Consider the following 26,852-nt stretch of genomic DNA (forward strand, 5'->3'; position numbering starts at 1 on the left):
AGTCGGACAGTTAATCCATTGAAAGGCACAATATGAAAAACAAACTGCTTTGCCTTTATTTCAAGGGATAGTAGAAGATCTATCCTTTGATAATAAAGTATTATATATCTAAATATTTTTCACTTCTTTAGTTTTCTTACAAGGGAATGCAACAGCATGCCTTCCATTGGTCATCAAGGACTTTATACATTCTGCAAGTCTTTTAAGTGAGTTGTGCTGTTATCTGTTATTTCATGTTTACATTGGGTGTATAAAATTGGTTAAATGGCAGATTTTTTCAAATGCATCGAATGTACATGTATATGTGATTGTTGAAGAAAGACTTTTCAACAATTATCACTCAAATCGGACACTTATTCATATTCCATTGGATGACTTTCTTATTGTAAGAATCATAATAAAGACAGCTGCTCAGGCCGAAGTTTGTTATCAGTAAAATATTATCCTTCTCCAATTATTCATTACAACAACAACAACAAAAAAAACACAAAAGCCAGTTAGTGGTTACAAGTGCAACAAAAAAGCTGTAATGAAAATTATCCTACAAAGAAATATAAATAGATTTTTCCTTGGATGTATTTGGTAATCTAATTACAATATATCTTGTATAAATCTTTTATCATAGGAATAATTTCATTTTCATTACATTATTTATTCCTAATATTATTCTTATGCTGTAATTATTTCAATATTCAAGAGTGAAGCATTCCCGATAAAAAAGCAACAATTTTGTACCTTATAATTTAATAATGAAACTAAAAACCCTTGATTAAATATTTGTAAATAGAGCAAAACGATTTGAAATTCAATCAAATAATGAGCAGAATTGCAATAAATTATATTTTTAAAAACTGCAAAAATTAGAGAAAAATTAAAGAAAAATGTCTTTAGGATTTTGCATCTAAAGTCTTATAGACTGAAACTGATATCGTGCTATTAGGCCATCGTAATCCAAAAAAAAATCAGAACATATCATTAGTCTAATTTTTGACATTCCAAAATGATTTAAAAAGGTTTTTTAAATTTTCGATGCATTTATCAAAATTTCACTGAATTTTTAGCTACAATATTGAAAGAAAATCATTGCAAGTTAAATATTTCACCCTCCAAAGTATATCTGAGTTTGATTTGATAATTAATCATTCTGTTTTCAATAAACAATTAATGGTTCCATTATAATACTGTGTAACACAAGTCTAATTCAAGTAGATTTCTTAATTCATTAATCTCAACCAATATTGGTGTTCCAATTAAAGATTTTGTAATGCTTTGTTAAATTAGAGATGAAAGAAAAGCTTTCAAAGGGCAACAATTTGAATCAAACTTTGACATAAAGGATGTGATTCAAAGATAATTCTCTGTATCTCTCCAGGTGGTTTAAGAGAATGCCATTGTTTGCTTGGTATTTCAATAATAAATAGTTTTTTTTTTTGGCTTCATTATTTTCTTTTAACCTGCTGGTTTGTAATTTATTAAATGACCTTAACATACAGACGAAATATTTTTCATCAACTTACTTATTTATTAACACTTATCGGATTGAAATATATATAAATTTGTTATGTAGACTATAATATATTTTAAATCAATCAATATTATAACAGTCAATAAAACCCAATAACTTCTTACCTAATAAATATATCAGGGTGTGCAAAGAAATCCGCATACATTTCCAAGAGAGAACGGCGTTCTAGAATGAATGTGGGTAGAACAACTTTTGTTAAGTCCATTCCAATTTTTACTTGAGATAATAAATGACTGATCACACTTCCTTGTCCTTCCAATGATCCTACTGAAGGATAATAAAATCTTATAAAAAATAAGATGGTAAATGCCTTGAAATACAGCACTGATAGATTATAAAAATATTGATTACCAAATAATTTTATTTGATATTATTTTAACCACCTTAGAGGAATAACTAGTTTTTCTCATTTTTTTTATCATACTCAACTCAAAAGCAGCTAATTGTTATTTATAGTATGAGAGATAAAAGTATTTAAGAATCTAGAGATATGATTAAATATATAAGAAGGTTGAGATCATTCACTTTAAAAGAAATTTTAACTGAAATATGAGATTTTAATATAATTGAGTACTTGGAAGATTAAAGGACAGAATGTATTTTTAATTTAATTTTGGTGTATAAAAAGTTTTTTAAATGATTTTTTACTAATCTTTTTGGTTATTTTCCCTATTTATTTATTTATTATTATTATTATTTTGCTTTAAAATGAAATTCTAAATCACATTTATCTTAATCATGAAGTTTTCAACATGATTTTAAAGAAATTTATGCAAGGCATTAATTTTGATGTTAACAGGCCCAGGCACCTAGGTGATCACAATTGCTATATTGTACAACATACCGTTCAAGGTAGAAGATTTCCTTATTATTATTTATTTTGCATCATACAATTTAATTACATATTAATTTTACATCATGCAATTTAATTACATATGAATTTTATAAGACCTTTTTGCTTTAATTTTGATGTTATGTTATTAAAAAACATGGCCAACAAATTGTGAAACTCAAAGTAGAAAAGTACAATACCCTCAAAAATAACAATAATTGTGAAGGATTAATTCACTTTTGAAATTTATTTCAGTATTCAGAACATTTTAAATAGATTTATTAAAATGCCATATTAAAGCTTATGTCATTAAAAAAAGAAGTAATAATTAATTAAATATTAGTTTATTATACAGTGAATTATTGATAATAAATCATGTAGCAATGATGGAATAAATATATGGTTTGCAATAAAACAGTTATGAAAGAACTTGAGCAATATAAGAAAATAAAAAGAATATGTCAAAAATGATCATAAGCCATTAAATTTTTAAAAAATAAGAAACTTACATTCTTCTTCTTCATCTTCATATAAAGCTGGGGAAAAAATAGATAAATATTATCATACTTTTTCATAATCAGAAATTTGTGTATTATTAATGGCACAAAAATTAAGAAGAATAAATATAAAAGAAAAATGTGTTTTATGAGATAACACTTCAATCCCCCCCCCCTTTGCAGCTCCCATGAAATTTGACAGTATACCACTAAATAGATAAAAATCTATTTGGAAAAACTGGACCAAATACATTCAGCAGTCCTTTCTGCATTTTACTCAAAATTCCACTAACTACGAATAGTTTTCAAGAATTAGTAATTAATACTGTACTTCAAAAAAAAAAAAAAAAAAGTTGCTTTTACCAATTTCAATTTTTGAAATCAATAATTAAAAATAATTTTTTTCTATCAAACAATACTTTAAAACTATCTTGAAAAATTCCAACAGAATGACTTTAAAGAATTAGAGAATATAGTTAAAAAAATGGAAATAAGTCTACTTAATACCTAACAATGATGATTCAACAAGCTGAATAAATTATACATAACAGTAAAATCTCAATACATCATTTGAAGGATTAGTTCAAAATGAAATATTTACTTGAATACATGAATGGTTTTGCAATCTGTACTTGTAAAATAACATTCAAGACAAACTATTATTTTGTCATAATTAGGGAGGATTGAAAGTGAAAATTTTTTAATACAAGATTTAAAATATTTGATTAAAAATTTTCACATCATGCCATACATCTACTAAATTATTTCTCATAAGTATTTCAATAAATATTTAAGCTTGCAATACGAGCTATTATAAATAAATTTCAAAATACTTTAAAATATTAATTTATACAATTAAATAATAATATTAATTAATTTATAATAATAATATTATATTAAATAATAATTGTATAAATAATAATTGTATTATAATAATATTAATTAAATAATAATTGTATTAATTTATACAATTAAATAATAATTCCATAAAAGACGTTAAGATTGAGTCGTCTGATATAACAGTTTTGTTGTATTATGCATGAAAAAGAAAATGCAACTGTTCTCATTTCAGATCAAAAAGGGAAAATTGGTTTATTGAAAGTTTAGAGGATATTTTCAAAAATATTCTTTACAAAAAATGAAAAGAAGTGGATTTAAAAATTTCATTTTTATTTATTGTGTTGACAGTGTAGATATGTATAGCTTTATAAATAGCTAGTTAGTTAAGAAAACGAAAGACAGGATAGTGAAAATTATAAATGTATTGCTAAAAATAAATCCAAACTTTGAATATAACAAGTCTAGATACACAGGATTTATAATAGTACTACAAAATTTCGGTAAAACTATTAGGGATGATAAATTTGAAAACTTCAGAACTTTTCATTCAAAATGTCAACAGAATTTAGCACTAAGAAAAATAACATTAAAATATAAAAAGAAATCTGAAGCAGATTATGATTAAGCAAATCTTACCATCATAATCTGAAGCAGTCAGTCGTTGAGTGACAGAATGCCGATGAACTGGTTCTTCTGCAGCTGCAATTTCAACACTTTAAAAAAATATTAAAAATTAATCTATCCGTACTTTATCATAAGAATAAAATAAAAAAGAGGAATACAGAATTATTAATAAAATGAAATTAATCATTGTCTTTAGTGAAATATATTTATTTCACTCCAAATTTTTTATTTAAAAGTAATAATCGATTTAATGAAACAAGATTGTAAAATGAACAGCAAATTAAAATATTATCCTACAACAAGCTGAAGTTTCATTTTATTACAGAAATAAGTAATATATACAACAATTTCATGTTAAGAATGCCACAATATTTGATACATAAACAATTTTTATGACAAAATGCTGGTACGTATTAAACATAATTTCTCTTAAAATCTGACCTTCTCATTTTGAATAGTAAATATTTGAAATAAGTTTTAGATCACAGCTCAGTTTAGTTAGATTGACAACACTTTTGATGCTCTATATGGTAACTTTGAGATGAACTTAATAATTTGAATAAAGAGCAATTGTTGATAATTAATTTATACACCTCCTTAAGCTTTAAATAAGCAGAAGAATGATTGATTGTAAAAGATTTAAAAAATACTAGGCAAAGCCATTTTCAACGTTCTCATACATAAAGCAAACAAAGAGGAAGTATTTAAAAAAAATTCAAGTTCAAAGTTTTGATGAACCTTTCTAAGTAAGGAAAATATATTGTTGGAATTATATTGGTGAAAATGATAACTAAAAAATGCAGTGTGCCAAAGGCATTGAATTTGGTATATGCATTTACATCAAATTTGCCATTTAAATGAATTCAATTACAGGAAGTTCATCCATATTTATATAAACAAAATAACTCAAAAAGGCAAAGAAATGGTTGAGATTCAGCATATGGAATTACCATCAAAATTATACTTGTAAGGATTAATCTTAAAAGGGTTAAATCTATTTATTAATATTACTAACCTGGTGTTTTGCAAAGAAATTACTGTTTCATCATTAGCATCAAAGAAGTCTTCATCGTCACTGCTAGAGTAAGATGTTTCAGGAACAACTAGATTCAAATTGGAAGGCAATTCTTCTACGCAAAAGAAATGTTCTAAAATTACTCATCAAGCTATATATATGACATATATTTCATATATTCTGTATGAAATATATATCATTATCATTATATATAACATTTATATATAAATGCATATATTTGCATTTTCTTCTAATTACTTTTATCTCTAGTTACTTATTTATGCAAAACACCAGAGATATGAAGTTTACAATGAAATAACCAATTGGCTTTATAATAAAATAATTAACTATAATGTCTTTCTTTCTGCATACATACATTTATAATTATAACCCCATTTTTAATATCACCATTTACAACAACAATTTAAATTACCATTTTTTTTCTATAATAATTACCCCATTCTTTTTTTATGCTTCAAACTGATGATTAAATAAGCTACTTGTAATTAATGAACTTAAAGGAAAATTTAGAAATGGAGACCAAGAATGTTGGTCCCAAAAAGTACAGAAAATTATTTAATTCAATTTAGGTTCAGTTCAATAATTTATTTATTGTTTAAAAACAAGGAAGATGGAAGAGCACTGGCATACTTTAACAAAATTGGAACTTAACACTAACAAATCATTAAAATTCCATTAATCCTAATCATCTCATTAGTTTTTTAAAAATTTATTTCTTATTGACCTTGCCTTATTTTTAATTTTAAACAAATAAGTTTAATAAGTTTTTAATACATTTTATGATCATCTGCAATTTTTAATAGATAATAAACAAATAATATAATCTTTTTTTTAAAGTATTTTCCCTATATTTTTAGTTGTATATGATGTATTTCAATGCAATTTGCAGTATAGATATGTTATATAACATAATGGCCTCTAAAAGTTAAAGTACAGCATATTTTTTCTAAACTCGCCACTAAAAAAATAGCAGTAACATTAAAATTCACAGTTTATCTGCTTGATAATAACAACCTTTAAGAATACTTATACAAAAACAATAGTTATCACTTTCAATTTAAAGAATGGAATACTTAGGAGGGTGAGAAAATGTGTAAGCACCTAACCTTCATAATTTTGGGTATAAGTTTTGTTCATGGTTATTGATATTCATTGTTCATTGTTATTGACAATTTTGATAAATATTAAGCTGGCAAGCAATTGGATGGATATATGGGGATAACACAAGTTGATGCTACTAAACGTTTTAAAATGTCTCATAGTATGGTCAAATGACTATGGGATTAGTTTCAATATGAGGATTCTGTGCCTAGAAGACATGTTTCAAGTTGACCATGAGTTACAACAACAATGGTTATAACTCATGCAATAATGGAGACCATTACTTAGTTCTTTCAACTCAAAGGAGGAAAAGCACTACAATGATTCCACTCAAAGCAGATCATTTTGTGGCAATAGGAACAAGAATCTCCACTACTACACTGCAAAGATGCCTTCACAATACAGCCATGCAAGATTATTAGTTATATGTCTCCTCTTGAAGCCAGTACACAAAAGTGCCTATTTACATTGGGCAAGAGAACACGTCTCCTAAACCAGACAGCAATGGAGTTCTGTTCTCTTCACAGATGAGTCCAGGTTCACTGGGAGTGTGATTCAGGTCATTAAATGATTTGGAAATACAGATGCACCAATCCAACATTGTTGAAAGTCACTATTACAGAAGTGGTGGTAAAATGGTTTCAGAAGAGATCTTTCTTGATGGTCACATTGACCTGCATGTATTCAATGGAGAAACTTCGAACAGCATGAGATATTGAGTTAATATGACCACCCATATGCCTGATGGACGACTGCATGCCTTATATAGCATAAACTTTTGGGGCACTTAATATTTCCATTTGTTATATAATTGAAATACAAACTGTTATTTTTTCTAAATATTTCATTTCATTGCAAATCACACATGTTTGATTAAACATATCTGTAACTGGTTATTGTATGTCTTTCGATTTTGCTATAAACTTGTGGGACAGATTGTTGTGTGTGTGTGTATACATATATGATATGATTAAATATTATGACGAGAGGAATGTTGGATTTTTTTTCCTTTGTAAAGGGAACAATGGTCCAAAAAAGGCTGGAAACCTCTGCAATAGATTAAAGCAAGTTGATATTTGGAAAAATGATGACATAATTAATTCATACAATGTCTTACAAAAAATATATGCAGTAATAAGTTTTGTTTTTTCTCTTAAAATTATTAAAAAATAATAGCAAAAATAAATAAAAGCAATATAATTATTTAAAAAATAAGGTTTGATAATAAACTTACTTTCCATGTTAATATCTTCCCTGCATTCAACTGCACAATCAACATTTATATTAGCATTATGTTCTATTGCTTTGATATGATGTTTATCTGTCACTAAAATGGAAAGCTAATTAAGAATATTTACATGGATATAAACTTAAAAATAAAATTACAGAATAATTTTAAAATTGAATTTTGCTGAAAGAAAAGATCTTGACATATTCAAATCATAAACAAAAACACAGTGCTTGATTATCAGAAAATACAGCCATTCACAAAGAACAAATATAATAATTCCATGCATTTTTAAAATTATAATGACTTTCAAATTCCATCCTCCTCATTTCTGGATTATATATTAAATGTCATTATGATCCATATTAAATTTAAACTGATTTAATGTTTTATTAATAAGAAACATTAAATCTTCCAAAGTATCTAAGGATTAAAATTTGACTTAGTTAGTCCAATAAAAATGCGTATACAGATAAAAAAAATTCAGGTGGAATTTTGTTTATCTGTATGTGTTACTGAAATTTGAAACTGAATAGGGAAAATTGACATAAAAATTTTTATTATTTTTTTAAGCGAAAAATATTTCTGTAATTTTTTATGTGATATATTTATTAAACTTGCATCCAAAGGGGAAAGAAAAAAAAATGCAGAGCATTTATGATGAAAGAAAACACTAAGATTCTATAGCTTCAACATTTTAAAATGAAAATTTATAAAAGCAATTACAAAATAACATGAAAAAAGTTGCTTTATTATAGATTCAAATGATTTGTTACAAAGATAATATCTAGCATAACGTCATAAATTTTTTTATATAGTGACAAGTACAGCTGATCAAATATTAAGGAAAAAATAAATTTACTTTTTTCTGAAAAAATAAAACTGTTTTAAATCACATATACTATTTTTATTGCAGAACATTAAAACGTGTTAATATACAGAAAAAAGGGAAGATTTAAAACTTTGCCATTGATTTTCATATCTAATAAGATAAAATTTTAAAATCTGAGTGCATACATGGTAAAACCTTGTTAGTCTTTCATTTTTCTAATCATTATTAATGCCAATTTTGCACTTCTGCTGAATGAAAGAGACAAAAAAATTACTCTAAAGCTTTAAATTCCCATGATTGCTATTTCAAGGTGATTTTGAAAATATATCTACCATACTACAAACAAAAACATCTTAATTCTTCTTCTTGATTCTTATTCATTTTATAGACACAAAAGTAACATATATATATAGTATTATAAAAGAAAATTCAAAATATTTCATTAATAATCATTGCTGAAGCTTATTAAATAATTATTAATAAGCAACAAATACATAGTTTCATAAAAACAAATATCTGAAACATCCCTACATTGATTTTCTTGATTGGAATGTATTGTAGAATCAGAGCTTTTTGGAGGTCGACTATATGCAGTGTACACACCATTTACTGGATGAGTTGTATTCTGTAAGCAATAGATTAGTGAAGCTAGTATTAATATGCATAATATAATCATAAAATCTTTGTTTATTTCTTGAATGGATAATGATAAATTCTTAATGATACATTGTTTAATAGTTTAGAAAAAAACTTTAAAATGTTTATAGATTTTACAATCTTAAAAATGCTATAATTATACATAAAGTCAAACATATAAAAATTAAATCCATTACAAAAGAAATTTAAGCAAATAAATCAATTACAAATAAAATAATACATTTTATTTCAAAATTCCTTACCTTAGCTATCTGAAGGAGCACAATTGAATGTTTAACTGCTTCAAGAACACCCTAGAAAAATCAAAATAAAAATTAGTATTTGCAAGAAAATTATTTTGAATCTTTAATATGAAAATAAAATATTTCATTACTTTATATATATATTCAAATTGGATTGTTTCAGATCAACTCACCCCTATGGATTTTACCGTATCAGATTTTCATAAAATTTGGCATTCGTGTACTATTCATAGAGGCTTGGAAAAATACCAAATTTCATCCATATGTGTCAATTTGATTTTGAATCACAGTTATGTAAATTTTCAAAAATTTATCTAAACACAGTCAATAGAAAATTTTTTTAATTGTTCTAGGAACTCTTCAAAATTGAGCTATTAAGCTGAGTTGTTAATCATTATTAGAGCATTTTTTATGTTGTTTCTTTTGATATAAAGTAGGCTAATATATATATATATATATATATATATATATATATATATATATATATATATATATATATATATATATATATATATATATATATATATATATATATATATTTGCTAAAATTTAAAGCTTAATTTGTAACTTTAAATTTTTACAAAATGCATTTAGTTTAAAATTTTTAAATTAATTTCATAAATAGTATTGCTGTAAATCACATTGGGATGACGATGGGTAAATTGAATTGTTATAAACTTTATAGAACTAGCTTTTGATTTTCATTAATATTTAGCTGTATAACTCAAAACTGCTGCTATCTTTCAAACTTCAGTAGAAAAAAATATGAATTGTAAACCTGAGGAAAGATTACAGCAAAAATATCCTTAATAAGATATGTCAGTCACTATGTTTGAAAAGTATCATTTGTTTGGCATACTTTCTAGAAGAACAGAACTTTTTCCAAAGAGAGTCACATTCCTTGAATATCAGATTATTGTAGATTACCCAGACAAATGACGAAAAACTAATTTTTATTTCATCAAGTTCTTCATTTTTCTGTAACATGTACCCAAATCTCAGTTTTCTTCATAGATAGTTGTGATATAATCTGAAATGTCTAAATTTATGAAAAAATTTAAACATTTCCTTTTCCTAACACTCAAAATTACTTGAGAGTATTATACCTATAATTTTGATTATGTTCTCAAACAAAATGCAGGTGTTGTTATGTTTCTTTGATAATCAACATTTGATGAAAGTGACTTTTCAAGAACAATTCTGATTCAGTACATTGATTCTCATACAGCATTTTAGAAGACACCATATGAGAATCAAATTCAAACTCCACAGATTAATTAATTTATGAGTGTAATTAATAGTTTTTTCATTAATAAACAAGAATAATTAACAATTATTCTTTTTAGTTAATTAATGAGATGAAATATCTCATAGCATTTCATCTTTTAAGTTGCAAAAGCAAATTAACATGTGCCGCCAGTCTCTTTACTGAATCTTTAATTCAGTTGCAAGGCCTTGTCTTATGTGATGCAGCTAAAAATTGCCCCCCTCCTCTTTTCATTTTATAATCTTTATAAAAAAAAAAAAAAATAGGCTTACAAAAAGCTTTTTTTTTTTTTTTACTTTTACATTGAGCATCATATTTATTGTTTGCCAACAGATTCTAAAACCCTCTGCACTTTTGAGCATGCATTATGATAAATTTAATTCGAAAAAAATAGGGGTGAGAAGAATGGAGGAGATGTTTATATTTAACAATAAAGTAAATTCCGGAAATACACACATCCTTCCACGTCTCATCCTTTAGTGAGATAGAATTGTTGTATAGTGGTCGTCCCAGAACACTGAAACGAACAGTATATTGGGTGAGAATAATAATAATAATAATTTTTTAAAAAAAACCTTGTTAAGAATCTTTTGATATTTGGATATCAGAGATATTGCAAACGTAAATACTGTTGTATGTACTAAATACATATGTTATAAGCCACATTTATTTATAGTACCATTTTTAGTAGTTAAAATTTTATTAATAGGTACTTAAATAATATTTCAGTTACTATATGTGATACCTTTAGATTAGCATTCATATTTATTTTGATGGAAATGTAAGAACTAATCTCTTTGTATTACTCAAATGAAAACTGGGAACTAATGAAAAACAAGTCTCAGCTGAAAATTATTTTAAAAACTAATTCATTATAATCCAAGATTTACATTTTTCAGGTGATCAGCAATTCAGATCAAACTATTCACAAAATTAATTTAAAAGTTTTAAAAACGTGCATTTTTTCAAAAAAAAAAAAAAAAAAAAAAAAAAAACTTTTTAGATTTTGACATTTTTAAAATATAAATTTGTCTATTGCATACCACAGGATATAACATGAAAAATATTAGAAAACAACTGATTTACCAAACCTATAACTTAATTAGGATAGCTCCTAGATCATTTAAAATATTTTCTGGTTTTGAAAATATACATAATTTGAAATTAAGTTGAAATAGCGTCGTTTTTACAAGGGCAAAAGTATCACTTTCATTTGATACATAGTAGTGATGGCGTATTATTTTTACAATGGGATTAATTAAACCGAAAGTGGAATTGGATCACGAAATAAGAGAATATTTTAGAATGAAGTTATGATGGGCTAAATTAAGATAAAGTTTTGGAAATTAATTTGGATTAAATTAAAAGTTTAAAATATCATTACATATATATATCAGTTGTTATTCTGGCATAAACAAAAAACATAATTGGTGGAACAGGACACTACTATGACCTACATGATTTATTATCATAATAAATCATTCAAAATGCATTAAAAAAGGTTTCATCACATTAAAAAACTGTTTTAATTAGACAACAATTAAAATCGCCAGAAGAATCGAGAATCCTATCCTGTTTCCCAGGAGAAAACATAAAATTTAATATTACATCTTAATCATAACTATTATATCCAACAGATCCAAGAAATGAATAATTTAGCAACATATCTTGCAAATGATCAAGATAGGAAATGAATAATGACAAAAAGAAAAATGTTAGTTTAATATTTTTTATTAAGTTTGTAACTAAATTAAGAAAATTATAAAATTTCACTGAAAAAGTGGAAAAGAATCTATTGTACTCCTCATGAATGCTTTAAAAAAGCACATTTTGCAAGTTTCCAAACGATTCATCTGTGCATACTATAATCACTGTTCTCAACTTCTAGTTTCCAGTTTACCAGCAATGTATACTATATCAATAAAACTTGATATTTTTCCAAATTTACATAAATACCATACCTTTACCAAGTGAAAATCTGAGATTGTAACGCAAATTTTGCTTCAAAATTTTCTTGATTTGACTTACAATGACCAAATAAAGTAGCTTTTATACAGTAGCATGCAAATAAGGTATTAAATTAAACTACTACAGCTCCTCTACAATATGGAATTTTGACAAAAATATAAATATACCACAAAATTTTACATTAAAATAATACTAAATTAAGCATTTATACAAGGACAGTATATAAATCATCTGTTTAATTCAGTAAATTTTAATTTTCATATTTTTTTCCCCAACAAATATAATAAATAACTTCTTATAAACCAAACTTCCAACTTCAATATATATTCAAAGTATCTCCCCCCCCCATTTCTAAGTATGATAAAAGATCATAAAAAATTTTCAACTTATTAAATTACATAACATATAGCAGTAGTTATATAGAACAAATTCATTCTCAAGTCCTATTCATAATACAAAACACTCGTTAAATGAAACAATTATTTTTTCTGCCCCATAGGAATTCATGTAAAATAAGATAATACATTCATATTCTTACATTAAAAAAAATCATTCAAATTTATAATAATGCAATTGATTATTTATAATGAATGTTTTTTAAAAAATTTATTATTATTATTTACAGAACAGTTGTCTGAAGACATTTGTCTTTGGCTACTCTTCAAAATTTGGTGGAAATGAGACACAGCAATATTGTTGATTGAGTTTGCAGCACACGTAACTACTCTTTCAGCGAATGCCTTAATATACAATGCATTAATTTCCCATATTTCAGCATCTTTCTTATTTCACTGGAAGGTTGTTGATCCATTACATCAATTATTTCTTCCTCCCCTGATCAAATCTCTGCAGTTTTTTTGTTATGGCAAGGAATGCAGCTCCATAAATTCTTTTGTAGTTCTGTTTATGTTCTTCCAGAGCTCATCAACGTTGTTGATATCTATCTCTAACCAAAAATCTTATTTTCTCCACAAGAATTGTTCCAATCCCTCTGAGTAACATTCAACAATGCTGTCTGATGAAAACTTCTTCCATGTAGATATCTTCAAACAAATACTCAATACAGACTAATACAGGCCAATAAACAGTGTCTCCTCGCCAGTCATTCTGCAAACCATTCATTAAATGAGGTTTCACTGTATTGCAATTTTTTGAAATACAATAAATGAATTTCATGTATGGTAGCATCTCAGTTTGAAATAACCTGAGGGCTATTTTGGCAGTAACCTTGTAATCCTAAGTCATAAACAACACCTGAATTGCCACTCAACTTTAAACTCGCATTCCTAACCCATAGGAGGATATTTGATTCTCAACAGATTTAACATGCACCAGGTCTATATAAATCATTTGCAGATCTTCAGATAAATCAGGTGTCAAACCCATATTCCTACAATCACGAAGTCGAAACTCTGCCACAGTGTCACCATGACCATATTAAAAGCAGCCTTTTAAGCAATTTTGAATCCCATATATTAGGTGACTATTTACTATTTCACATAATCTATACTTATAATAAAGCACAATGTGTGTGTGTATGTTGGCGCTCTACAGGCCAGACCGTTCGACCAACAGCTACGAAATTCGGCACGTGTATACCTTGGAGGCCGGCAATGTGCACCTCGGGGTTATTTTTTCGAATTTTTAATTAAAATTTTATTTATTTAAAAAATAAGCGAAATTTTAGTGTGTTTCTGCTATAACTTCCGAAAATATTACCGCACAAAAAAGATTTTTACATCAAGTTAAAGACCAAAAATTTATCTTTTAAATGATACCAATGTTTTAACCTTAAAATTAAATTTCTATTTTTAATTAATTTTTAAATAAATAATTTAACTATATTTTTCAACAATTTTTTTTGTACAAAATAAAAATAAAATTTAAGCTGCACGAGCATGTTTCGCATTCATGGGGAAAAAATTAGCTTTTTTCAAAGTGTTTCCATCACATCGATTAAAGCTCCATTTAAAAATAAATTAAATCTTTTTGGAAATGAAATCTGCAAAAATATGATTTTCGTCACGTGTCTGTAGAAAATGAAACAAATATGAAATATTTTTTTTCTAAAAAATAAATTCAAGAAAAATTATTTTATGATCTTTTACACTATCTGCATTATTAATCCAATAAATCAGTTTTATTTTAAGGCAAGTTTTGTTTAATATGAACAGGATATCCATTCAAATCAGGGCCACACTGCCAATTTGTAAACCTTTAGTAATAGACACAGATCTGCTAAAATGGTCTAAATGGAAAATGATTATATTTTATTTAACTTGATTCAACAAATGCTCTAATAAATAACGAATTTTAGATTTTACATAAAGCTTCTGTTGTTGAAATCACGATTAACGAAATGTTCTTGAAACACTAATATTTTAAATAAAAAGAGTTAATTTCCAATCAATTAAATCGATCACTTAAACTGACTGATTTATGAAAATTTAAATATCACTATTCAATAAAAAAAAAAGGATAATTTTAGATTTTCCATCGATCGTTAAAAAAAAAAAAAAAAATACGCCAATCAGCGCGCAGGTTTCTCAAGATTAATTGGCCTAGATTATAAAAATGTTGAGTTTTTCTAAATTTTTAACATTCAAAACTTCATAAATAAGTCTTAGTTGATATTGGAAAATAGAAACATTCATTCATTTATTTAAAATTTGGTGAGCCCAGAATATTTCTTAGAATATGATACCTTACTGCATTAAATTTAGACTTCATAATTTTTGAAATATATTTATAGGCCGGAACAAAATATTATTATTGATTTCATTTCAATCCTTTTGAAAGCAAAACTAAAAACTGAATTTTATGCTGAATCTGAGAAATTTTTGTTGAATTATTCTTTGAGATATTACATAAATTATGAAAAATATTTTGTAGTTCACATAAGACTTAAATACCGAGCGATTCTGTTTGCAATACTCATATTCAATAATAATAATAATAAATAAATAACAATAAAGATGATAAATGAAATAAAACGCTTGATTTTATTAAAAAATATCTTTATATTAATTGCAATTTCATCATTTCCACTTTAAATTAAAGTTGAAGTTTTACCGGAAATGACAACAAATTAGCAAAATATATATAGTAAATTGAACGAAACGATCTAAACAACAGTATAAGTTTGGTATGACTATCAAAATTTGAAGATTAAAAATGTTTTGTTTGAGAAGCTATTAAGAGACAAGTTACTTAAAATATTTAATTGAAAATTGTAGCGAGCGGTAATACTGGTGAACCGGCTGGTCGCCAAAGGCGGCTAGTCTGTAATAAGGGATGAATTTTGTTACTTTCTAATATATATATATTTAAAAGATAATAAAATAAACAATATAAAATATCTTATTGTATAGGGATCACATATAATAGGAATAATAAAAACAAGAAATAAAAGGTAATATAAACTGACTATAAGAAAGGATAGATTTCAATGAATTAATACATACATTAGCATTGTCTCTGATGGAACTAAGCAAACATTTATCCGCATCAGAAGCACAGTTATTGATACTAACATCCAAATTCTGCAAAAAACATATATTTACATAACAGAATATCTCCAAATTATATACTGATAGTATAATATGAAATACTAATCTAAATATTAAAAAACAATGAAGTAAAAAACTTTTATTTCTAAATTTCATTGAGCATAAGAATAATATTTCAACTTCTATAAAAAAAGGTTGACAAGCTTCACCCTTTTCCACTTTGATATAATAGTGAATGCACTTTCATTTTAGAAGTGGGTTGGTTCATTTCATAGGTGTGCCACAATCAGACAGAACTTTTAAAAAAATGTTCTAGTCATTCATAAGGTTAAAAACTGTAAGTTAAATCAATAATCTTAGGACGCAAATAGCTATCTAATTTTCAATACATGACAAATTTCAGAACATTTCTGCTTCTCTGACTGTTTTTTTTAGTTGATATTTTTAAAATGTTACTTTTATTTCAAAATTCTCAAAAAAAAAAAGTTCAAATGCTTTCATTATTTATTTTAAAATATTAATTACAATGAGGTCTATTTAATAAAAAAGTTCTACATTTAGTTGAGTTTTCTAAGGAATATAAATGTGGACAAGCTTCTTTTAGAATTGATTTATGAATACTACCTTCTTCTATTGGGGTAAAAATAATGATGAGTGCTCCAGTACAAATCACCATATGCTATATCAATATTTGCGAAAAACTACAAAAGTTATGAGCACTGAATATCTGACTGAAAAAGGGTAAAGTGCAGGTCTTTATTTTTACTCATATTCCACTTCAATGCTCTTTCTTAAACAGTGCAAAAATAAATTTATTCATTAATTAAATCCCATTAAACATTTCAGATATTGTACAAGAAAAATTGGATAGAGAGAAAATAATTATTTAAAATGTAATTAGATATAATTTTCATTTCATGTAAACGAAAAATAATTCTGATATTTAATTCACAGTAATAACATCTTAGTTCATAATAAATGATTTTGAAGATAATTATTGTTATAAATGTAGGCTACTTTTCAAGAAATACGAGCAAAGGCATTTTTTTTTTTTTAGTTATTAAGAAAAAACAATAAAAAACACACATCTTATAAAAAATAACCTTTCTTTTCTTAACTTATCAATATATCTAGTCACAAGGAAATTTGTTAACAAGGATATAAATTTACATTATTATGAAATAAAAATAAAGACAAAAATATGATTTACCAAGAACATATGAATTAACCAAATGCCATTTTCAATTGAACTTTCTATGTCAATAAATATGTAATGACTTTGGCCAGTTCATTTAAATAAATATATTTAATATTCCATTCATATTCCATTACAAGCACTATAAGAATACTCCCTCTTTAAAAACTACATAATAATACTCTAGAAATAAAGTTCTACTGAGTGACTAATCATTTAACAAAAGGAAAGTAGATTAAAAAATATTCTCGTATCAAGGAAAACAGGATCTAGTGAAAGTAATATCTGAATACTTTGATCACATTTTAACATGTAAAAGACAAGATAGGAAAGATGTGATTATGGCACAGAAGATAAGATTAAGATGTAATAAATAAACAAGCAATAACTTACTGCTATTTGATCAATGAGCATTTGAAGATAAGCATCTGCTTCAGTCAACTTCTTATCAAAGTCAAGCAGAGAACTGGAGACACAGAGATCATTCCACTTCTAAGAATGAGACTTTGCTAAATTGCTTTAGGAATACTTCAAACAGTAATATAAAAAGCTCCTTATCATTTATTTTATAAAATATAACAATAACAGTTATTTGTAACAGCATCAACATGAAGATAAATAAATTGAACCACAAATAAAAGTTCAGAATTAAACAATTACAATATTAAAAATTTCAGAAATGATTACATTCTAAATGTAACTAAATTTCAGGATTCACTGCTTTCTCAAATTCTCAGTTTTGCCAATAGTGAAATGCAGATTATCTTCTTAAAATTTTCTTTCACATCATATATATCATTAAAAGATTAGTTAATAATATTATGACAGAATGTAGAGAATATTTGAACTTTGAAAGAGAGATGTGTTTCAAGCTATCAACTGCTATTTATTCTTATTAAACAATAATACTTGTGAAGTTTAGAGTGAAAATTCTTTCTTGCCCTATTGGTAAACATAAACTAACAATAACTTTTTGAATGGCTAGGAACTTACCAAGTTTCAGTATATGTCACAAAACTATTGTATTCCTAATAGGAGTTAATACACACTTGAACACATCTCCAAGAACCATTAATATACGAGTATGTATGCGTGTGTGGTAAATTCAATTCATCTATGCCCTTTAAATACTTATAACTCTTAATAAAAATGGTTAATTTTTAACTATATACTATATATTTTATCTATATAGTATAACTATAGTATTTACAATTTAACTTATGAATTATATAAAACTTTATTTTTTTTTTATGCTTCTCAAAATCCAAATATTACAATTTTCATTACCTGAAGATAAAGCTGTTTTGTCCATTAATATAACAAGTTTCATAAAGTTAATAAAAACTGTGGCCACATTACTAACACTCTTTTTCTACTTTTGGAAATAATGTGGTGGCCTGTAACACTATGCACCAAACATTTCTATAATGGCCATAAATTAGAAACATCTAAAAACATCCTAATAAAAATTCTTAAAAAATATTCCCTTAAATGAAGTAAAATATTAAAATTAGAATGAAGGATTTCTAAAGATTGTAATTTTCAATGAAGTATATATAATATATACAAGCAACATTATTACATGCATACTTTACCATTTGATCTATTAATTTAATTAAAAAAGAATTTGCATTAAAATGTTTTAAAACTTTCAACTGTTAGCAAAGAAAAAAATGTGGAAGTAGCAATTTCAGAATCTAATCTCAACCCAAAAAGCATACAACATAGCTATTAATTTAAATCCCTTAAATAGTTAAAAAGATAAAAACTGTTGTAAAATAATAAAGATTATATATAAATCCTTAAAATAATTGCAAAAAATTAATAAAAAAAAAGTACAAGCAGTTACAAGTGTTGCATACATATCAGGTAGGGAACAAAGTTTCTGCCGGAAATGACGGATTAATTGCAGAAGACAAGTTGCAATAGTCATGTTTACATTTTAATTTGACATTAAATGAATACTAGTAATACACAAAGTTTCATCAGTTGTTTGCAACTTTTATATGGAGCAGGGGACATTTACAATGTTTGTTGAAAAGACTAAAATTTAAGATATTATTTCGAAACTTAAATGTAATGCTTGTCACACTAAATCTAAGTTATGCATTCTTGTGGGTTTAGTCATAAGAAAACCAGGAACAAGTTGAAAAGCCAAATGAAATAAACTAGGAAATAGTTCAGTTAAATGATTTTGGCTTAAAAAATCTATAATGACTGCAGGATTATTCTTAAAATGTGTCCAGAAATGCTTGCATGTTGAAAGCATCTCAATAAATGGCTTCCAGATAAACTGATTGATTTGATGATAACAAGCATATTCTGACTTACCAATCATGGCTGAAGAGAATGGAAACTGATTCATTTCTTAACCATATAATCCTCACTGATAATAATATCTTTAGTATTGATACACCCTTGATAATCCAGTTGGTATTCACCTAATGTGGGGGGGGGCAGAAGATGAGAAAACTGATTACTTCATTTCAGCCCCTTCGGAAGAATTAAATTTGTTCTTGTTTTAAGTGATCCTGTATAGACAGAAATCAATGTGAAGATTACAAAAAGGTCCCATTGCTTGTTCTGTGAGATTCCAGTGGAATATTCTTCCATGACTTTATTTCCATGGGACAGGAATCAATGTTTAAATGTATTGTGGCTACTTAGGCAATGCCCATGCCAGTCTGAACTAAAACAGAGCATTGCTTGTGAATTAGAAAGACATTCTTTATTTCTAAGATAGCTCTAGGTTGCCTGTCCTGAAAGCCACAAAGACACAGGAATCAAATTTGAAAACACCTGAACCATCTTCTCTATAGTATTCTAATCTTACTCCCACTGAACTTCTGTCAAATCCTAGCTCTCCTATAATATATCATAAATATTTCTGGAGAGATAAGAAATAAGGTCAACAATTTTCTCATTGAAAAATCCCATTTTTTTTTTAAACAAGATTTCCAAAAAATTAAAATAGACATAGCTCACTGTAATAGGTAATAATTGAAATCATTTCTAAAAGAAGATTTTTCTTGATATATTTTTTTTCTGTATTCATTTTCTAAATAATTTGTATCAAGAACTTTTTCCCTATCATATATAAGCATATCAAATTAATTATTTGAATCACTTGAATTTACCTAGGGTTTTTCCCCACAGCAATTTCCAGTATTTTTAAATAACAAATTCAAAAATTTCCTACAAATGAGTTTTACTCAAACAAACTTTTAAACAATATAATGCAAAAATTCATTTGGTAGTACTTTAAAATAATATTAATATAAACAAACCGTTTGAAGTGAATAACTATGGGTATGGCGCAAAATTGTATCTTCTAAAGCATGTATCCATTTATCTCTTTCTTCGGTATCTCTGGCTACAAGAGAAACAAAAGATTTGAAATAAATGAAAAGTCAAAAGCTGCAATCACACAAAAATGACATTTCAACTATTTCTTGAAACAAGATTTAAACAAGCATTTGAAATGAATTAAATTCAGTGATTAAGACTCACTATGGCTAATTTTGCAGTTGCCCTTTTACAGGAACTTTTTTTTACAAAGCATAATGCTTTTTACAATATTATAAAATTTATCAAGAAATATAGTTAACCATCAAACATCAATCGTTAAAGAGATGCACATGGTAAGCAAAAATATTACTTCTTTAAATTCTTTATTATCTATACATATATAACAAATTAAGATAGAAATATGATTTTTATACAATTACTATACATCATAATATTTTAAAGCTTTCAGAAAAAGCTGATATCAAAAGAAAAAATGAAGATTTATCATCCAAATAAATATGGAAACCTTATTTACAATATGAAAAAAATGATTGACCAATTATCAGTTCAAATTGTAAAGAAAGTATACAATAAAACTTTTGCCAAGATTTTAATGTTCATATAACAAATACATATTATAAAAGGCTATTATTTCTTCATGTATTCATTCTGTAAATATTTCACAGAACGAATGCAAGAAAAAATGATACCACAAACAAAATTTGCAAAATAATATTTTACTAAAATCTGCTGAATATCACAAGTTAGATGTATAGACTACAATTGCATATTTCATTGCCTATTTATTACAATTTATAACAGGATAAAGGTGAAAAATTTGATTACCTTGGAAATGAAAAGTCTTGTCATCTACAGTTATGGTAAATGTGCTGTCATCTTCATCATCAATTCCTATAATTGCACCCTATGGATAAAAAAAAAAAAAAAAAAAAAAAAAAAAAAACCTGAATTAGACACTAAATGTAAATTTGTTAATTTTTACTTGTCTTATTTTTTAAAAAGTAATATGCAAAGAAGTAGTAGTATGAAGTAGAATTTTTAAAAGTTACAATAATAAAATCCAATTTTTTGAATTAATTTATATGATAATTGTATATTCCAAAATTTTCTTTGATTGGAAATGAATTTAAGTAAGTAGACCAGGGTGAATAGTAAGAAAGGAAAACAAAAATTAATAATTTTTTAAGCATCTTAACAAATTATGTATCATAAGTCCACATATTTTCTAGTATAGAATTTTTTTAAATAATAAATCATAGTTCTTAGAAAAAAAAGTTAAAACTATTTTTTTAATTGCAAATACGTATTTTTAAAAAATAGTGAATCCTTGACAGAAACACACACACATACATAATTTTTTATAATTTAACCAAAAGTTTCTAATATGGTAAAGATAATTTTAAAAATAGTTAAAACTATGTTTAGAAGTTGAGTCAAACTTCATTACTTATTTAAAATGGCAATGTTATCTTTAAGTAATAATTAATACAAGAATTGAAAATTATAACAGTAAAATTTTATCAATAAGCTTTCATAGAGAATGAATTTATCAAAATACTATAACTGAGTGTCAGATTTGAATTGATAATGAGAATATTTTCTGTGACTATCACAGTTAGTGCAAACTTTCCAAATATTTGAGAGAAAAAAACTGTCTAAGAGACAATTTTAAGCTATCAAATAAAGAAGTATCAAGTGGCGATACAAATTGTGGAACGAATTTTGGAAAATAATAAAGTCTCTTGAGGGACAATGGTCAAAGATAGTACATTTATTTATTTTTATCAAGATGCTATGAATGCAAAATATTATGATTCAAAGATTTGGTAAAGCAAAAAATATTGTTACGAATTTTATTACAATTAAAATCAGTATCTCAAATTATGTCCAATAATTTAAAAAAACATATATTAAAGCTAAAAATAACCTTCATCTTAAACAAAACTGGTATTATTGTAAAACTAATTATTTTTATGACAATGTAAATATAATTTTTGTGCTGCAATATTCATTGATGCTATGGCAGAAAAATATTAGAATTTTGTTAATTTTTTATTACACTTCTAATTAAAATTTTGGAAATTAAACTTTTAATTAAAATTGTCCTCCCTTAGTCGGTCTCTAATATCTAAGCAGCAACTTGCTGCCACATTTCACTTTCCTAACACGAGTGATTTATCAGTTGTGTGCCATTATGTAAGTCAGGACAAACCGTTATATAAATATATATATTTAGAGAAAGATTTTACAGGGTAACCAAAAAAATTGTGCAAGAATTACAAAAAGAGAAAAAGTAAAAACTTCTAAAAAAATCTGAACTAAAAAGAAAAAAATAAAGATTTTACAATTTTTTTTTTTTAAATTTAATATCAGACCTAACAAAATTTTTTAAATATGAAATCAACATTTAACAAGATTGGTTCAGCATATAATAACTTACAAAAGAATAGGAACATTTAAAAAGTACTTCATAAAAGAAATTGCTATTATTGAAAACTTTGGCTTAAAATCAAAATTTCCTTACACTCAGTGTATTCCCCCCTTGATACAGCTAGTAGACATTTTTCATTATCATGTTTTTGATTTATTACATACAATGTCAGATAAATATTTTCTTTGTATTTCGCAAAAAAAAAAAAAAAAAAAAAAAAACATTTTCAAGGTTACTACAAAGGTTTTCATATTTAAAAACTTTTTATGGTGCTATGCACACAATGAACATGAAAGGAAACTTGTTTTTTAAACAGTACATAATTTTTAAAAGTTTAAGTCACAATAAATTAGTTTCATTAGCATACAAAAGAATAACAATAATAAAAAAGACTTTTAAAAATCAGCAATTTAAAAACCCTCTTTTTCATAGTTAACATGACATCTTTCATCTATACATCATTATCGAAAGCCTTAGTGAAGAAAATGTTTTAAATACAAGCTTGAATACAAGAAAAAATGCTTTACATATAAAATTTCATATAATTGACAAATGCATATAATTGTAGCTTGCAGCAAAATTAATCACCATAATATTCTTTAATACTTATTACTAAAAAATTAAAGCAAGACAAAAATAAAAATTTCCTAACATATTAAAAATTAATATCTTAATAAAATCTATAAGAAAAAAAAATCAGTAACATACAGTCATTTAAAAAATTATTAATAAAATTTTTTACTTGAAATTTACCTTTAAGCGAACACATCCTCTTCGGGCACCTCGAACCATTTTTTCTTTTGACTAAAATAATTACAAATGAATAATTTGTAATTGTTGGTTTACAAAATTTAACATAAAAATTCAAACTTCAATATTTTTTCTTTTGTTTTTAATATATACTTACAATAGGTGTTTATTTGCATGTTATAATTCATGAAATTTAACACGGAAGTAACAATAATGATGATTTAATGCAAAATTGAAGTCTGGATTTCAGAATTTAACAAACAAACATTTTAATATTCTATTTTTTACTGTAAAGTGAAATTTCTGGTACAAACATAACCATAATACTATTTTCGAACATTACAACAAAAAGTTAACAGATCTTCAACAGATCAAACAAATAATTACAAATCAGATATAATTCATGGGATCTTAAGAATGTTTTTTAATACTATCGGTTTCATAGTAAAAAATTTAAGAATGAAAATTTAAACTTCAATATTCTAATATTATTAAATTTTTTCAGGAAATAATTTACATTACCTTTTAATTTAAAGCAAAAACCATTTGGAAAATTACTTTTAATTGAATTTTGGTTAGTTATTTTTCAAGTGAGATCAAATATTTTTTTCATTGGCTTACAAAGAAATTTTCACTTTTTGTACATTTGGTAGAACAAAGAAAATTTTTCCAAAAATCAGGAAAATTATTTATTATTATTATAATTTTAGTACTACAAATTTTACTTATTAATTTTGATTTTCTTATCAGTAATTATATATGCAGCTACTGTTGTAGTAAAAAAAAAAGTATGCAAAATCAATGTTATTTTTTGTTTCAATTTTAAAATTTTATATTAAGTTATTGCAATAGTGTATAATATATATTTAATATCTGATTTATTCTGCAGGCATCTTATCCAAATGATGGTTTTCCATTGATAAGATCTCAATAATTATCAAGCTGTATATTTATACTTTGCTGTTAATATCAAGAATTGGTGACAAAAGTTAAATTTAAGATATGGTAGATACGAGTCTGGAGCCGCTTTAAGAAAATATCTCATACGATTTGCATGTATTATTAGTAAAATGTAAGTGCATGCTTAGGTATAAAGTTACACCTTATTTTATTTCACTGTATTTGTGTATTAATTGCATGGCAATGGATAACAACTTCAAGCTTAATCATCTGTCACTGAGGAATGTAGCTAGATTATAGTATTGAATATTATGATATCTTTGGAAATTAAACACTGATTTAATAAACATGACATCTTTGGTGATATTTGAATGGTGTTTAATTGCTAATATGTGGTAAATACACAAATATCCATTTCATATAACTTGTCAATCATCAATATCAATTATGCTGGGGAAAAAAAAAAAAAAAAAAAAAAAAAAAACAGGAAAAGATATTTATTCAATCATAACATCCAATTACATTTTAAATATTTATGTAAAATAATCAACAGTCTGAATAATAACAACAAAGCTTGTAATTTAGCTTCAAGGAACTTAAATTTTTACTTCTAAGAAGCACAGGAACCAAGAGTGTATACAATATAATATTTGGGAGGAGGAGGTCATATTAATGAATAGCCACAAGTGAATTTAGGTGAGGAAGTTTTTTCAGAAGGATTTGGAAGTCAATAAAAAACATCAAATTGGTTGCAAATAAAATCATAGGGTCATTACATGCCAGATGGCTTTATTTTAAATATCAAATTTGATATTTTCAGATTTTAATTAATTTACTTCGCAGGAAAACATTTTAATGCAAATCATTACTTAAAGAATTTGTTGCAGGAATGTTTTAAAAGCATTTAACCCAGCTGTTCTGTTCATATTTACTTCACGTATGTAGCGTTCAGGTCAATAAGACTCAGAAAACTAACCTTTCTTGCAGTAATTGACAGGTGTCATTTAAGAAATGGTTTAAACAATAGTAATATAAGTTAAAAAATAGATCTAATAATATAAAGTAGCTATAAAAATAACAAAAATATATCTGAAATTGAAATTTATAGTAATATAAAGCATCTATAAAAGTAACAGAAAAATATTTGAAACTGAAACTTACTTTTATTTACAATTTGAACAATAATATTTTACATGAGATTTGCAAATGTGATTCTTACAATTGCAGCATATCATATTAGTTTTGCGGTGATTGATTGATGGACAGAACTTGTACCTTGCACGTTTGACACACAATGTAGTATTTTCTGCAAATCCCGATGGTATATTTTTCTTTTTTCTCTGTATTTGTTTCACTATTTTTATTGAGTCCTTGCTTCTTGGTTGGCATGACCTTGCTTCAATGTATGGAAAAATGAATGATTTTCCCAGTTCTTCCAAAAATAGTCAATTTGTTTTCGCTCCATTCATTATGTATTGAAGTCTATAGAATACTATCTTGGGATAGCGATTTGTTTTTCTTTTTCAAGTGTATGTGTTCAAAAGTTGATCAAGAGTATCCACAGCCCCTTTTGTAGAATTATAACCTAAGATCATTAATAGTTTTTTGACAGGTCTGCTAACTTTTTTGTCATGATGCAAAGTGCTCATAAGAATAACATTCTTGTTCTTTTTGGGGATGTAATTTACAACTGTTGTGCCTTTTGTAAAATAAAAAAAGGAGCTGTGAACTTCTTTGTTTGGCAATTGTTCAGGAAGTTCCGATTTATTTTTTCTAATGGTGCAAAGCATAATCATTTATCATTTTAGAAGAAGTTGTCCAAAGTTGTAAGATGTGAAAACATTATCACATGCAATATTGTGCCCTGAATACCCATAAGCAAGATCACTCGCATGCTACTCGCATTCCCAGATTTTTTTCTGGCTTTTACCCTTGTTCTTTTCCAGTGTAAATTTGTGTTTTCAGTACATACAAAGTTTTACTGTCACATAAAGTCTATATTTTGATCCCATATTTAGAGGCTTACTTTATACTATTTGAAAGGACATCAGCCACGAAATCCTACTAATTGTTCATCTACAGTAATATTTTCATTTGGATTGTATACTT

At 25.8% G+C, this 26,852-nt stretch overlaps 1 protein-coding gene across 3 annotated transcripts in view; it reads right to left on the bottom strand.

Annotated features, from left to right (window-relative positions):
* LOC129956350 (oxysterol-binding protein-related protein 9-like) overlaps positions 1 to 26,852 on the bottom strand; it is a 43,563-nt gene that overhangs the window by 13,283 nt on the left and 3,428 nt on the right. The window contains exons 2-13 of one of the 3 annotated variants that reach the window (XM_056068295.1): positions 23,847 to 23,897; positions 21,488 to 21,566; positions 20,641 to 20,726; positions 17,747 to 17,845; positions 16,114 to 16,191; positions 9,415 to 9,465; positions 9,047 to 9,140; positions 7,690 to 7,719; positions 5,334 to 5,448; positions 4,331 to 4,407; positions 2,867 to 2,893; positions 1,630 to 1,792 (exon numbers count right to left, since the gene is read on the bottom strand). In XM_056068295.1, coding sequence (XP_055924270.1) covers positions 1,630 to 1,792; positions 2,867 to 2,893; positions 4,331 to 4,407; positions 5,334 to 5,448; positions 7,690 to 7,719; positions 9,047 to 9,140; positions 9,415 to 9,465; positions 16,114 to 16,191; positions 17,747 to 17,845; positions 20,641 to 20,726; positions 21,488 to 21,566; positions 23,847 to 23,897 — 950 coding nt within the window. Of the gene's footprint in view, positions 1 to 1,629; positions 1,793 to 2,866; positions 2,894 to 4,330; positions 4,408 to 5,333; positions 5,449 to 7,689; positions 7,783 to 9,046; positions 9,141 to 9,414; positions 9,466 to 16,113; positions 16,192 to 17,368; positions 17,559 to 17,746; positions 17,846 to 20,640; positions 20,727 to 21,487; positions 21,567 to 23,846; positions 23,898 to 26,852 lie in introns of those variants that run through there. The other 2 variants (XM_056068294.1, XM_056068297.1) reach the window with 2 other exon arrangements.

This window comes from Argiope bruennichi, chromosome 2 (assembly GCF_947563725.1).
Source record: "Argiope bruennichi chromosome 2, qqArgBrue1.1, whole genome shotgun sequence".
Lineage (NCBI taxonomy): Eukaryota > Metazoa > Arthropoda > Arachnida > Araneae > Araneidae > Argiope > Argiope bruennichi.